The sequence below is a fragment of the Aricia agestis genome, chromosome 18 (genome assembly GCF_905147365.1).
Source record: "Aricia agestis chromosome 18, ilAriAges1.1, whole genome shotgun sequence".
Classification (NCBI taxonomy): Eukaryota; Metazoa; Arthropoda; class Insecta; order Lepidoptera; family Lycaenidae; genus Aricia; species Aricia agestis.
The window spans coordinates 10,007,502-10,023,059 of record NC_056423.1 but is presented as its reverse complement, the minus strand read 5'-3'; the positions used below and the strand labels follow the sequence as shown (position 1 = coordinate 10,023,059).

The 15,558-nt window shown below is 37.8% G+C and overlaps 3 protein-coding genes across 5 annotated transcripts in view; 2 read left to right on the top strand and 1 right to left on the bottom strand.

The window, feature by feature from the left end:
• The first annotated feature begins 1,472 nt into the window (after positions 1–1,472).
• LOC121735926 (cuticle protein 21-like) overlaps positions 1,473–15,558 on the top strand; it is a 15,163-nt gene continuing 1,077 nt past the window's right edge. The window contains exons 1-3 of the mRNA XM_042126924.1: positions 1,473–1,485; positions 2,192–2,411; positions 2,887–3,050. Of these exons, the coding sequence (XP_041982858.1) occupies positions 1,480–1,485; positions 2,192–2,411; positions 2,887–3,050 (390 nt within the window). The 5' untranslated portion in view covers positions 1,473–1,479. The remainder of the gene's footprint in view (positions 1,486–2,191; positions 2,412–2,886; positions 3,051–15,558) is intronic.
• LOC121735928 (larval cuticle protein A2B-like) lies at positions 7,937–8,581 on the top strand. The gene has a single exon (XM_042126926.1). The coding sequence runs from the start codon at positions 8,029–8,031 to the stop codon at positions 8,548–8,550; it is 522 nt and encodes a 173-aa protein (XP_041982860.1). The 5' UTR covers positions 7,937–8,028; the 3' UTR covers positions 8,551–8,581.
• LOC121735931 (cytochrome c oxidase subunit 5B, mitochondrial-like) overlaps positions 10,348–15,558 on the bottom strand; it is a 25,216-nt gene continuing 20,005 nt past the window's right edge. The window contains exons 1-3 of one of the 3 annotated variants that reach the window (XM_042126929.1): positions 12,626–12,770; positions 12,339–12,508; positions 10,348–10,747 (exon numbers count right to left, since the gene is read on the bottom strand). In XM_042126929.1, the coding sequence (XP_041982863.1) occupies positions 10,572–10,747; positions 12,339–12,495 (333 nt within the window). In that variant the 5' untranslated portion in view covers positions 12,496–12,508; positions 12,626–12,770 and the 3' untranslated portion in view covers positions 10,348–10,571. Of the gene's footprint in view, positions 10,748–12,338; positions 12,509–12,625; positions 12,771–15,558 lie in introns of those variants that run through there. The other 2 variants (XM_042126930.1, XM_042126931.1) reach the window with 2 other exon arrangements.

Sequence of the window (15,558 nt, the reverse complement as noted above, 5' to 3'; positions counted from 1 at the left end):
ATAGCAATATATTCTGTCCCTACCAGCTGACTCTATTATTTTTTAAACGTATAAGATAATTTATTAAAGAAACCATAGACATAATATATTTATATTATGTCTATGAAAGAAACCACCTATTTATCTTTAATAATATTTTTTTAATATTTAGACGTGGGAGAGCCATGTTTCGGTATGAATGCGCCGGCTCAACCGGAGAAATAAGTACCACGTTCTCACAGAAAACCGGCGTGAAACAGCGCTTGCACTGTGTTTTGCCGAGTGAGTGAGTTTACCGGAGGCCCAATCCCCTTCCCTACCCTCCCCTATTACTCTAGTCCGTATTCCCTCTTAAAAAGCCGGCCCAATCCCCTTCCCTACCCTCCCCTATTCTTTTCCCTTCCCATCCCTACCTTCCCCTATCACCCTAGTCCGTATTCCCTCTTAAAATGCCGGCAATGCACCTGCAGCTCTTCTGATACTGCGAGTGTCCATGGGCGACGAAAGTTGCTTTCTATCAGGTGACCCGTTTGCTCGATCGTAAATAATAAATTATTAAAAATCATATAAAAGAACCTACTGTAATATTACTTAACGTAACATAATTACCATATTATAACTAATCACATCATGTGTAATTAATAGCTTAACATAGCACAGTAGGATTTTATACGAAATACATCATGAGTGATAAGGCAGCTGTGACCTACTGCAGCTTGCTCTGTTCAGACATATTTTACCTTAGAGTAAGTCTTATGCAGAGGTAATAAAGGTCTTAACAGTTAACACAAGTAAAATATCTCTGAACTTACTGTACAATTAATATCAGTTCGTGATAATATCGACTCTTGACATTTTCTTTAACGTTACGTAACCCACATATGGTGTAGGTACTAATATTACTGTAGATATTAACTAGAGGGCACAGGCTGAGTAGAGAGAATGATATAGATTCTGCATTGGGTTCGATTCTGATACTAAAAAAACTTTAGAAAGTTAACTGGGATACTTTCTTCCTATAGTTCTCCTAGGGAGAACTAGGACGGGTACTCGGGGCGGTGGTGTGGGGACACCGAAGCTCATTGCACCGAGTCCTAGAGAGCCATGATGCGCAAGGTGTTCCTGCGCATCGCGGCCCCCGAGTAGCGGGGTGGTGTCGGGTCTATTACCCTATTCCCTCTTAAAATGCCGGCAACGCACTTGCAGCTCTTCTGATGCTACGAGTGTCCCTGGGCGACGGAAGTTGCTTTCCATTTTATTTATTTAAATAAATAAGGTCAAAAATTCTAAAACTCTACTCCTAAATCATGGTCGTAAATTATAATTGTTAGACAATAGGTCGGACAATATAAATAATTCAAGTGACCGACAAAGCTCTGACAAGAACATGGCTTTTCTTATTATAATAGACATGTGTGGACAATAGATAGGGCTTGGTAGGGCTATATAAAAGCTCTCGGGCCCTAGGGCTCTCACAAGCTCTTCGGCTGGGCATCCACAATGAAGGTAATATTCGAGTTTCAACTGCTATTGATTCATAAAATATAAATAATCGGCCAAGTGCGAGTCGGACTCGCGCACGAAGGGTTCCGTACCGTTATAGAGGAAAAAATGAAAAACAGGCCAAAAAACTGATTTTGTACGGCAGCTCCCCTTAAATTTTTATTTTATTCAAATATAGCAGTTGCCTGCATTATTGATTACGAGTAAGAAAGGCCAAAAAATTACGTTTGTTGTATGGGAGCCCTCCTTGAATTTTTATTTTATTTTGTTTTTAGTATTTGTTGTTATAGCGGCAACCGAAATACACAATCTGTGAAAATTTCAACTCTCTAGCTACTACCATTCTTGAGTTACAGCCTGGAGACAGACAGACGGACAGACAGACATCGATGTTTTAGTAATAGAGTCCCGTTATTACCCTTTGGGTACGGAACCCTAAGAATAAATAGGTGTGTCTGTCTATTTGTGCGTAACTTAAGTCATGAAGACTAAAGTTACGCTTGAACTGCTGATTCGTATGAAATTTGAAAATATTTGAAATCCAGAAAAATGACAATGAATAGTATTTATCGTGTAAAATGTTCGATTACTGCAGCAAGATTGGCATTTCAGTGCTAGGGAGGTGACGGGAATAATCTTTTTTTTATAATTTTTAACCGACTTCCAAAATAGGAGGAGATTCTATATTTGGCTGTTTATATTTTTCCAGATTTTTATCATCGCATTGGTGATAATGGTGTGTAGAGAGTCAGCGGTCGCTATGCCTGTGGCGCCAGTGGCGTCGCTAGGGCTAGGACCACTCGGGGTACCCCATTTAGGGGCACCGGTCTTACCCCATCCCGTGGTCCCAGGGCATGCTCTGCCTGTGGAGGATTTTGACCCCAACCCTCAGTACTCTTACGCTTATGATATTCAAGATGCTCTTACTGGTAAGTGAACATGTAATTTTTATTCTTTTAAATGTTATAATATGCTATAGTAAGTTTAAAAGACTTAACAGATATGATGACTGCGATTTTTTGAGTCAAAAGGGTATAATTTAAATTATCAAAAGTAATAAACTTAATATCTCATAATTTAAATGGGACCAGTAATTAAGACGTTATGCTGGAACAAAAATAATATGTATATGGCAAAAAATTGATATTTTTCTTGGCCAATATTTTCTTTGGCATTTCTCCTGGAAGACTGTTGCAGCTCTTTAACTTATACTAAGAGTATGTAATTGATTGTACCGTTGGTTCTTGGTGGAAATGCATGTTGGACACTAATAAAACACAATTTGTGTGCACTTTTTCCACTTTATTAAGAAATTATTAACATATTACCCGACCGGTTTCGAAATTAATCATCTTCAGGTGTTATTATAAGAGGCCAATATATTATTTATTTACGAAATTGCAGGAGACTCCAAAGCCCAGCACGAGACTCGCTCGGGCGACGTGGTCCAGGGCGCCTACTCCGTGGTCGACCCCGACGGCACCAAGCGCACCGTGGAGTACACCGCCGACCCACACAACGGCTTCAACGCCGTCGTCCACAGGGTGCCCCTCGGGGCTGTTAAAGCCGCCCCTGCTTATCATTAAACAACAACTATACCTATCCGTTCTGCAGAATTGATTGTGATTGATTGTCCAAAAATATTGAATATCTTGCGAGTGTAATGCACTATGATTCAAACCATGAGGCGAGAAGCTAACCCTCATAACATAAAATTTTGTGTGACATATTTTAGGAACAAGCTTTGTGGCTTGGATCATTTATTCTTTATTATGTATATATTGTGCAGAACGGATAGTTTTAATTATGATGTTTAGACGAATTTAAACAGAAGTCATTCGTTTTATTTGGGTTTAAAACATTGTTTTTAAAATATGTGGAAATGCAGGAAAGTTTTCTTAAATTGTGTAACTGCCACACAGAGATGAATATTAATTACCCAACTGTAATTAAATTAAGATTTGAAAAAATTATATGTCAATCACTTTATTAAGTTTTAGACACACAAGAATATCTAGTCATTTTAGGTCGAAAAGGAAATTTTCTGTTTAAATTCGTCTAAATTAAGCTTAAATAAACAAATTAGTAAAACAAAATATAGGGCTATTATAATACCGTTGCGACCTGGAATTAAAAATAATTCTGAATGAGTGCCATAATTTTAAAAGATTTACATAGTCTTTCAAAGTCCGGTTCAGTTAGAATAAGTATTGTATAGCATCAGTATTAACTTAAATAGTTTAAGGAAATAAAATAGAGGGATCATACATTTTGTCTTTTCATGTTTTACCCGGACTTGTATATCCGAACACTCTGTTCTATGTTGAAGGAAGATGTATTTGGAATCCTTTATTATATTTATTTATCGCTTATCAGAATAGCATATAGCAAGGTCTTAAACTTAATTATATTATAATACTAGCTGTCCCGGTGAACTTCGTGTCACAGGTCACTTTAAAACCTTCCCTGGACTTCTACGAATATTTTAAGACTAAAATTAGCCCAATCCGTTCAGCCGTTCTCGAGTTTTGCGCTTAGCAACACATTCAGCGACTCATTTTTATATTATAGATTAGATTATATATATTATGTTACGCTCAAAGACCGAAAACACTCAGTGAGCGGAGAAAAAGGGTTTTAGACGTGGGAGAGCCATGCTTCGGCACGAATGGGCTGGCTCAACCGGAAAAATACCACGGGCTCACAGAAAACCGGAGTGAGTGAATTACCGGAAGCCCAATCCCCTACCCTATTCCCTTCCCTACCCTTCCCTATTCCCTTCCCTTCCCATCCCTATCCTTCCCTATTACTCTATTCCCTCTTAAAAGGCCGGCAACGCACCTGTAGCTCTTTTGATGCCGCGAGTGTTCATCAGGTGACCCGTTTGCTCGTTTGCCTCCTTATTTCATTAAAAAAAAGAAACAGGTCACACCCGTTGTGGTAACAGTAATATTATGCCCACAACGCGAAATTCGCGTTGTGGCCCTAATGAAAACGGCTACAACACGTTCTGGCAATTGCAGAAATACCAAATAGCGAAATGCGTGTCGTGGCTGATATGCTACTCGACCACAACGCGTCGTGGCACTTGGCAATGACGACTTATCTGGCGTTGTTAATATCGATGCAACATACAAAAAGTAGCTTATGTGTAAAAGTATTGCTCGAACTACTAGCATACCAGATTGCATTCGAATCCATTATAAAGTTTAAAAGATCTTAATGCCGTCCCCCGAGCAAACGACCTTGACCATACATTTGCCGCGTTGCCGAGATCGCACCAAAACCCTACTTTTTTACTTATCTTAGTTCAAAATTGTCCTTAAAAAATTAAAACGGGGAATATGTAGTTTATGATACTGTCGATCTATTGGCGTGTGTTTCAAATAAAAGTAATTTGTAAATACTAAGGAGATGCTGAACGTATGCTTGAATTCTAATAAACTGGTTTAACTTTACAACTAATGAACAAAAATAGAAAATTTAAAACGGGAAAAGGAATGTTGATATACTGTGTAGGGTGTGTTTAGGAGAGGAGTAATAAGACCGAGAGTTGCAATAAGACTGTTTATTAAAATATAAGACATTGGGTTATATAGAGGTACATATTTCTTATTACACTACTACACCACCCATCCAAAAGAAAAAAAAATGTTACATGGTTACATTTTTTTTGTATATGTACTTAACATACGATTACATTTTTATAATAATTAAGTACAAAAAAAAATAATATATATATGGCTACATTACTATCTAAGGTTCAATGTTATAATATTATGATTACATAAAAATAAAATTATTCAATAAAAAGTTTAGTGCAATTTCATTTTTTCCATTTTTAATTATCTCTACGTTTGGTGAATTATCCTTAACTACTTTATATGGACCTGAGTACAAAGAACTTAACTTGTTACCTGATTCATTTTTTAATAAAACTAAATCATTTTTCTTATAACTTATTGGGTTAGTATACTTATCATAAACTAATTTTCTTTTTTCTTTTGATTTTATTAAATTATTTCTAGCCTCTTTGTAAACGATATTTAAGTTCCAGAGGATATTCATCATAGTTGTAAAGAGGGTAATAAGATTATTGCTGTATTTTTATTATAGCTTTGTAGCTTTCAAATCATGAGTTTATAAGGCTTTGAATACGGTAAATTACGGAATCTCCGTAGGGAAGGCCCTTATAACGAACAAAAGAGATGTCCCATAAAAAAGACTTCAACGCGCGGCGTAGCTACGGCCTACGTCTAGCACATATTACGCTGTTCAACCTCTAGTGATTATAATAAATCGGTTAAGAGCAAAGAGAATATTATTCTCTTTTTGCTCTTAACCGACCTCCAAAAGAAGTGGTTATCATAATTTGTGTGTATGTTTTTAACTGTTTTATTAAGCACATATCTATTGTTTGTACCATTAAAAATAAGTAAGTTAGTAGTAGATTAATTATGTTATGGATCTATATAATATTATTATTTTGAGGGATTTAAAATTATTGTTGTTAAATGTTTACTAAAGTAGATCGGAAAAAGCATACGTTTAAAAGTAAAAATGTGTTTTTGTAACCTTGCAGATAAAACAATATTTTATTGTCAATAGGCGTTTCAAGTTTAGAAGGTTAATAAAAAATTGTACCTATATGTAAGAAATGCTGGAAGTAGACTGTTCCTTTTCCGTTGACTGCATATTTTCCGGTATAAAATATTTGTAGCGTTTCATTTAATATACTTAAGAACGCAGTCACACTGGTATACCGTTTAATATATTCAAAATTCATATTAAACGGTATACCAGTGACAGCAATATATAGATTGATCCTTTATAAAGTTACTAGATGACGCCCGCAATTCTGTTGCGCCAAAATTCGCTTATCACGGATAACAAGTGATTTAAAGTATCTCCATACCAAATTTCAGCAAAATCGGTTCAGCAGGTCGGGCAGACAGACAGACACACTTTCGCATTCATACTGATACTGATGTCAGTATGGATATGGACTGTTCCGTATATTATCCTAATTAAAATAGCACATAAAAATCTGACTTCGTAACCTAAGATCTAGAATACTTATTGTACAATATATTTTTACGTTGTTATCTCTAACCGGAAGTTATGAGTTCGAACAATTTTTATTATGATTTTTTGTAGACTTGACTTGTTTGTGACTCGGTGTTAATTAAAACTATACCTCAATTCTACTAAATTATGCAACAACGATGCAGTTTAATGCCTTGTACGATGCAGTCACACCACTAATTAAACTAGTTATATTTCTTTTCCGAAAAATCCCAAACCAACGTATTATATTATAATTTATAACGTTTGTTTTACGTAGCTACATGACAATATAAAATAGAAAGTGTTACTGCAATGTTTTCACTAGAGGCAGCACCAGCATAGACATTTTTTTTTAATTCGTCCCGGTCGGGACAGGCAAAGGGAGCGTTGCCCATACAGCCATTTCTATGTCCAGCACAGATAGTAAACAAAAAGTTTGTTCGACGTTTGACAACCTTTCTGACAATTTTCCGATAGGACGCGTGCATACTGTGCAAGATGGCGGATTTTGGTCGAATTATTTACTGTATGTGCTACTTAGCACCCTCTGTTACGACTTTTGCGTTATATTTCCTGTTCTTGTTTGATAGGAACGAACTGGATTAACCCATCAATCCCCAAGCGGCACCCGGCTGTTGCATAACAATTGAAAATCTATTGTGTCTGCGATTCCCACGATCGAGGTAGAAGTTGAATTGAATAGTAGAATCAAGGTATTTAACATTGTTTAGATCGTAATATTATTACGATTGTATTAGATTAAGATAATTACTGTTGAAGGTCTCCAGTCGATTGTTTTGTTTGTTTTGTTCTCTGAATTTATATCTGAAGTCTATTTTAAGGCTTTACTGTTATAAGATAAGGCTGTCTTATTAATTATTATAAAGACTACTTTAAAAATGAAAAAAAAACTCAACTCAAGCTCGACTTGAAGTACCCGCGGGGGCAAAACTTCAATAAGTCTTACGTATAGAAAAAGATTTAAAATTGTTGGAAACTATCTTTAATTTTTTCTAACAAGCTTTGATTAAACAAGAACCAAGCCACAAGATTTTCTATTCAAAATAATTATAAAATTTAAGATGACGCCCGCAACTCCGTTGCGCCAAAATTCTTTTATCACGCGGGAACCGTACATTTTTCGGGGATGAAAAGTTTCCTATGTTCTTTCCCGGGACTCAAAGTATCTTCATACCAAATTTCAGCAAAATCGGTTCGTGCGTGAAGAGGTAACAGACAGACACACTTTCGTATTTATAATATTGGTATGGATAGTACAGATCGTTTAGTCACTATAGGTTTTTAATCTGTACAGACTGTACTTTACCCGACATTACAAATAGTGCATAATACTGCAATAGATCGGATTACTCGCTTCTAGAGAACATACTAGAGCACGTTCTAGTGAAGGCAAACTATAAATACGACTCACCGAGTGATTGTCAACAGAAACCTTATTGCCCTTATTCGAAATTCAACATGATTAAACTAGCAATTTTTTTCGCGTGTGTTGTCTATGGATATGCCATTATAGTGACAGATGCGCCGCCCGTGAAGCCAGAGTACAAATATTCGTACGAAATCGTGGACCCGACAACAGGAGATACGAAGAGTCTGCATGAGATCAAGCATGGGAATGTGGTGACCGGCTCCTACTCGGTGGTGGACCCTGATGGGACTAAGCGCATAGTGGACTACACAGCAGACGCTAAGCACGGCTTCCAAGCTGTCATCCGAAGTGAGCCAACTATCAGAAGAAAAGGTGTCCCATATTCGAGTTTGTATCAAGCGCATAACTTTCGTCATCCGTACGTTTTGAAGACTCAGAACTTTCACGAGCCGTACGCAAAGATTCCAAATTTGAATGAGAATGACAGGTTTTTATCGTCGAACGAGGTGCACGATGCGAGAGATCCGAGGTATTTTAGCCCCGGCAAAGGCCCTGATGCTGAAGAGAGGTTTGACCATGGAGAATACTTCAAGCCCAATTTCCGCCATTAGAGACTTTAGTGGTTAAAATTGTCAAGTATTTTAGTTTACGGTAGGTTAATATGTGATTGTGATACTTTGTAATAAATTATTTTAAAGTGAGTGTAGATTTTTGTGTTGCCTGCATTTTATTGAAGTCAGTTGGGTGCATGTTGGGTATCATATTCAAACTCCTTAAAATTAATGAATGGACAATACAGCTTCCTACATATTGTTTTCTTAACTTTTTTAAAAGTTTTTACTGTGTTAAAGTTCGTCCGGAATACAGAGTATGTTTTTTTACTAAATTTCATCCAAATTGGTCTAGCAGTTTGAGCGTGCAAACGTGACAGATAGACATACTTTCGTATCTATATAGATAGAGATTGTTTCAATTACCAGTTCTTTAACGGCCGTTCCCAATATTTGATCTATCTCTGGTTTTGCCCTACTAGAGATAGGAATAGCTCACATTAGACATTAGAGACATATATTTTATGTCAATTCAATGTTAGCTGCGATCGGTTGTATGTCAAACCAGAGATAGATTGAATATTGGGCACGGCCGTAAATCGCATTTTAAACAGTGTAGAAAGCTTAGTTAGAAAACGAGACGTTTATTTTTAGCACTGATAATTGCATTGATCCACAGCATAATAATTAATAAATATAAGTACAGAAGACTATCTTTTTATTCCAGCGGTGCTTCTCCTTCTAGTTTAAGACCAGTTTAATTTTAAAAGCTAAATAGAAATCAGCAATGTAAAAATGTCTTCTGCTTTGTTTGGCGAGGTTTCGTCTCGGGTCCCATGACAAGTTTGTTCCTCGGGCACCCCTGAGAGCTTATCAAAAGGATTTCGTGGTTGGTTACCACTGTTGGTCTTTGCGACACAGGAATAAAGTGGTGAGATTAGAAGGTGAGCCAATAGCCCTTAAAAAACCGCCCGAGCCGTGGGATACATTAGCGTAATTTCAAATAACTTGAAGAATCACAACAATGCAGTAAAATGTCCCCGCGAAAACTTGTCCCCGTGTGGTCTTCAAGAGCACGGCCGAGTCACGCTACCGTATTCATTTCTATTGTGATATATCTTACGAGCGGTGAAGGTCACTCAGGGCGGGGCTGACCTTTTGAGTGTGTGACAGTTCGTGATAATTACCTACGTGGTTTGTTAGACCGCTTTAAGTATCTAGGCTTTATACTATGTCAGGTATCCTTTTTAGGGTTTCGTACCCAAAGGTTTACCCTGAACGGAATGTCTTAGTATTAGAACTTAGATACTGTCCGTCTCTCTTGCTGTCTGTCTCCAGGCTGTATCTCAAGAACCGCTATAGCTAGACTTCTGAAATTTTGACAGATTGTGTATATCAGTTGCCGCTATAACAAAATACTAAAAGCAAAATAAATGAAATATTTAAGGGAAGCTTCCATACAACAAACTTGCTTTTTTCTGAAAATAGAACGCCTAGAATACCTAAAATTAAAACCTATCTGGGATAAGTGGATGACTAATCTAATTGTATACAGTTTAGGAGGTTGTGTAAGGCTTGTATCGAGCCGTGGGATCTCGCTTACATAACAGTATCCTTTTACCCGTTTGAGTCTGTTGGCGATTACGACAGCTTCAATTGCTCAGATAAGTTTTAAATTCTAATAATGTCTTGACAATGATCATAGTTTGTTCCGATTTATTCTGATTTCTGATCTATCATCTAAGTAAATATGTCGTCGTGTAGTAGATAAATAGTTAGTAAGGAAATTAAGGAACAGGCTCATTTACTATTTAATTTATACATATTTTAAAGGAATTATGGGAGGTGACTCAGTTATACATAGTTCAAAGTTACTAAGTTATTTATGTAATTAAACCTCACAAAACTATACTAATACATTGAGAACACTAATACCAATACCACATTATAAGAATTATATTTGACACCTTTTAGTATTTATTATAAGGACAGTAACCAACTGTCAGTCTCCCCATTGGGGTACCTAATCAACCCTATATTGGGGTGACTGGGGACCCCCACATCGGGGTGACTAAGAACCCCTACAAAGCTGGGACACGGCACAGCTGGAACCAGTGTCCGCAGCCGCAGCGCTTCGGCTGGCCCTCGTGCAGCCACATGTACTCCACGTGGCTGGCGTGGGGGTGGCACACGCACCCCACCAGCCTCTTGTTAAATGCGCTCGGGATTATGTTGGGGCAGTCTTTCTTGCCGGGACCTGGAAAAATGTATTTGAGTAAGGTGATTGTATAAACAAGGTGTAACTAAACTAAAAGTGTACTAAATAAAAAGTATTTAAAAGGTCCAAAGGCGTGATGGACTTACAGTAGATTAACGGCCGTTCCCAATATTTGATCTATCTCTGGTTTTGCCCTACTAGAGATAGGAATAGCTCACAATTGACATTATAGACATATATTTTATGTCAATTGTGAGCTATTCCTATCTCTAGTAGGGCAAAACCAGAGATAGATCAAATATTGGGAACGGCCGTTAGACTGCAAACTCGGTACGCGAAAAAATAATGTAAAAAGCGACAAACAAAGGATATGGGCGAGAGGCCCATATAAAAAAAACTAAACTAAGTGATAGTACTTTAGTGTCTGTATAGCTGAAAGCACGCAGCAGCAATATAGCTGAAAGACTTCTATACTCCTCCTATAATATATATTTTACAGAGCAGCCAATAATCCTGCTATGATGTCAATTATCATTATAATGTAATACGAGATTTATACTCGCGCCTCGTGGCTCGGCTCGCGGCGCGTCTTGCAGCTCGCGTCGAAGCGCGAGTGTAAACACAAAGCTGGCGTCCCCCTCGAGCTCCTTTGGAAACCGCTCCCGACGCGAGCCGCGCCGCGAGACGAGCCGCGAGCTCGAGTTTACACTCAGGGCTCGCGGCGCGTCTCACGGCTCGCCTCGTGGCTCGCGCGCGAGTGTAAATTGAGTATAAAAAGAGCTGCCGATAATCTCTGAAAGCGATCTGCCAATCACGTGATCTGTAGATTTTCAGGTTTTTTAGGTCTAGGGTGAAAATTTCCCAGCGATCTTTAGTCAGTACTTTAAAATCCATATCCATACTAATATTATAAATGCGAAAGTTTGTCTGTCTGTCTGTCTGTCTGTCCGTCTGTCTGCCTGTTACCTCTTCACGCCTAAACCGCTGAACTGATTTTGCTGAAATTTGGCATGGAGATACTTTAAGTCCCGGGAAAGGACATAGGATACTTTTTATCCCGGAAAAATGTACGGTTCGCGCGCGATAAACGAGTTTTGGCACAACGGCGTTGCGGGCGTCATCTAGTAATATTATATTAAATATTATCATGCTAAGACTAATACGACCGAAGAAACTCAGGAAAATGTGGGAAAAACGGGGGAAATATTAGAAATTACGAACTACAGCGGGGCTAAAATGGTCACATTTAGCAATTCCTCCCAATCAATTCAGCAAATGAATTGTCAAAACTGTCAAACTGACAAATGTCAAATCAGTACAAAAATGCAGAAATGAATTGCAAGCAGAGTTGCATTTTGCGATTTTAGAAAAATGAATCATAATATTATGATTCATATCATGATTCTTCAAAGCGACCATTTTAGCCCCGCTGGAGCAAATTTTATGGCAATATTTGGCACAGATATAGAGTAGACCAAGAGAAGGGACATAAGCTATTTTTTATGGGAAAGTGTACGGTTTCCGTAAAATTCCTAATTTACGTGGGCGAAGCCGCGCGGGACATCTAGTTACAAATAAAACGAAGAGTGTCTTCATGTAGCATGATCGATTTTAAATTTTGTAAACTTACCTCTTTTAATGCTCATTATATGAAAGGGGTCGCAGTTGCCAGCCATATGTGCTAGCAACTCGCGCTTCTCCTTGCCAGTCGCGTGTTCCAATGGGTCTGGCATCCATGTGGTATACGCGCGCGCGCTGGCACGAGCTAGCGTGCGAGTTGATAACATGATAATAACACTCCTTAAAAAAAATAGTTCTTTAATATAAAGTAGACGGCTATATTTAAACTGTAGAAACTAAATAAATAAAAATATAATAAAAGGAAAATGTAATGTTCCAAAACTAAATAACAGTTACTGAAAATTATGCAATGTTTGCAAATCTTGACGTTGAACTTGACTAGAACTGCCGTAGAAAATTATGAAGGGTTTTTCTAATGTAATTTATAAGATTTTATAGCCTTTGAACAAACTCTAGTGAAGAATTTACTGGTTGACAAAAAATGTTTGCTTACGTCACTTACGTTTTGATTTTGAAAAACGAATCTGGCACAGATTTTGCAAGCTTCAACACTTTTTTTACGTTGTCATAGACAAAGTGAGTATTACACACAGAGAAAAATAATGCACAATTACACACTAGGCCGAAAATACGCGTTCGAAGTTCGGCCTGATTACGCTTGCAATGCGCTACGCATACAATATTGTGCGACCTAATTTCGGCATGGTGTGTCATCACTCATCAGCAATTTAACTAAACACACTAGACTGAAAATACGCGGCCGTAGTTCGGCATAATTACGCCTGCAATACTATTAGTGTCTAAACACACCATGCCGAAGTTCCGCGGCGGAAGTTCCGCATACGTCAGCAATGTCAAACGCATACAATATAACGTAAAACGCAACGTAATGTCGGCATGGTGTGTCATCGGTAATTTAAAATACATTGCAGGAGGAATCGCCGAACTTCTGCCGCGGAACTTCGGCATGGTGTGTTTAGACCATAAAGTTATTATACCTAGCGGAATAGAGCTACAATCTCGAGCTGTCAAACGAAACCGAAATTGGTGTAAAAATATGTGTACGTATACACTTACACAAGCATGATTGAACATGAAGTCTCAAGTCTATGAGATTGTCAACGTGCGGCACGTGCCGACTGGACGTCAAAAAAAGAGTGCTGCTGTCATGTATCACATGTCTCTTTTTACCACGCAGTGTTACTGATAGTGACATCTCGCTTGCTCAGGCCTTTGTTTCTCTATTCCGCTAGGTATATTAACTTTACGGTTTAGACACACTATTTCCTTAGAAAACCAAGCTCCAAAGTTTAGAGCTTTTTAAAAGTCTGATATTGTTGAAGATACGCCTAACTTATTTAGTAAACAAGTAAAGGCACAGACTTGGGTTAAAGTTAGCCATAGGTATAATAAGAAAGATATAATTTAACCAAGGATTGACTCTGACCCACGTCCGGTCCGTGAGAGTGGGCCTTCATATTAATGAATAGCGAACTTGATTGAGAGATTTGTAAATAAGCTTGTACTTTATTTTACGAGACTTGCACGATGCAAACACGACATTTTATTGAGCTGTCCGTAAGTATATCAAGGGTATCCAAAGGTCTGTACTTGATCCCACGAATATGCATGCATATGTGATTTGAAAATGTGGTTGAAATACATAATTTTATTATTATTGTATAAAGCTATAAGATCCTTATCTTTGTAACAAAACTAATTCGTAACCGAGCAAGCCAAAGGGCCAAGGTGAGCCAAAATCTTTACGTTTTCGCTTCGTTATAGAATCGCCGATGAAAATGTATGGAATTGACATAAGCGTTCGTTAATATGACGTTGACGTTATGTCTCGTCTTATGTCAATTCCGTACATTTTGAACCTAATGGTCTAAGCACTAAAGTGCGCGCACGATAACTTTGCGCGCGGCTGAACGATAACTTTTCGTCGGGCCGCCATATTTACTTATTAATCGATACGCCTATTCCTATACATAATTTAAATGAGTAAATAAAGATATTAAAGTAAAACTACCAATAAACTATCATTGGGATTACCCATATTTTTATGAATCCCTACACTGTCAGGCGCAGAGTTCTCGTGCGCGCACTCTAGTACCTATTTATCTAAAAATAAGTTATCAGTTTTGAAACAGTTTTTGGCAGGTAAGTCTTGCCTTTTTTTTATAAAACAAGGGGACAAACTAGTAAACGGGACCTCACCGTACCGTCGCCCATGGACACTTGCAACATTAGGAGAGCTGTAGGTGCGTTGCGGGCCTTTTAAGAGAGACGCTCTCTTCTTGAAGGTTTGCAGGTCGTATTGGTCTGGAAATACTGCTGTTGACAGTTCGTTCCAGAGTCTGTCAAAAAACCTATTCAATCTTAGAGACCAGCTATACCTTAATATTCTAATCCCTCATTAAAGAGTCTCATAACCAAGATTAATAATGAGTTGCTAAACAAATGAGAGCCTGCTCATGATGAGGGTAAGTGACATGGTTAAGCAACACCAAGTTAGCCTTACATACGTAGGCGATGTAGAGTACAATGCAACGCCCGCGGCAATACTCTCATATATAAAAACCTCTTTGAATTAATTTCGGCACATTCAAATTTAGAACACACCACAGGCAACATGGCATTCAAGGTAACTTTTTCATTTTTTGCTACCAGCCAGTTTGGAATTAGCACATTTTGAATTAAGAATCCGATAGAGCATTTAAAAAATTAATTGAGTAAAAAAAAACACCTCAACATTTTTTTGCACATTTTGCCACCAGCAATAAAGAAATTAATTTTACAATATTGAGATTGCAATAGTATTACAAACACTATAATATATTGGCAGTTGGCTTCTAAACAATGCGAATAAAACCTTGTTAAAACTTTGTTGCAAAGCTCGCTAGAACAACACAATACCATGTGTAGAATTATTGTTGAGCAATAAAAGTCTTAAAAGCTTTGAGTGAAAAAATCCTTGATTCGTTTTGAACATTAACACCCGGTTTCTGAAAGGCAGATCAACACTAAAATTAACTAATCGCCTGTTAAATCTCTTGTCAAGTAACAATTGGGTTGCTAGAAGCACGGTTCGTTAGTTTAATTTGATCAGCGCGTCAGTTGACGGTAGATGTTCAATTTGACTCGAGAATGATATGTCAACCGCCATTTTGGGTTTCCGAAACGCTTGTCAAGCCGTAATCATAGATTAAAGGTTTGTCAAAAGCTGTGTCAACTAATCGGTAATTGTGGGTGAATTAACTTATGAA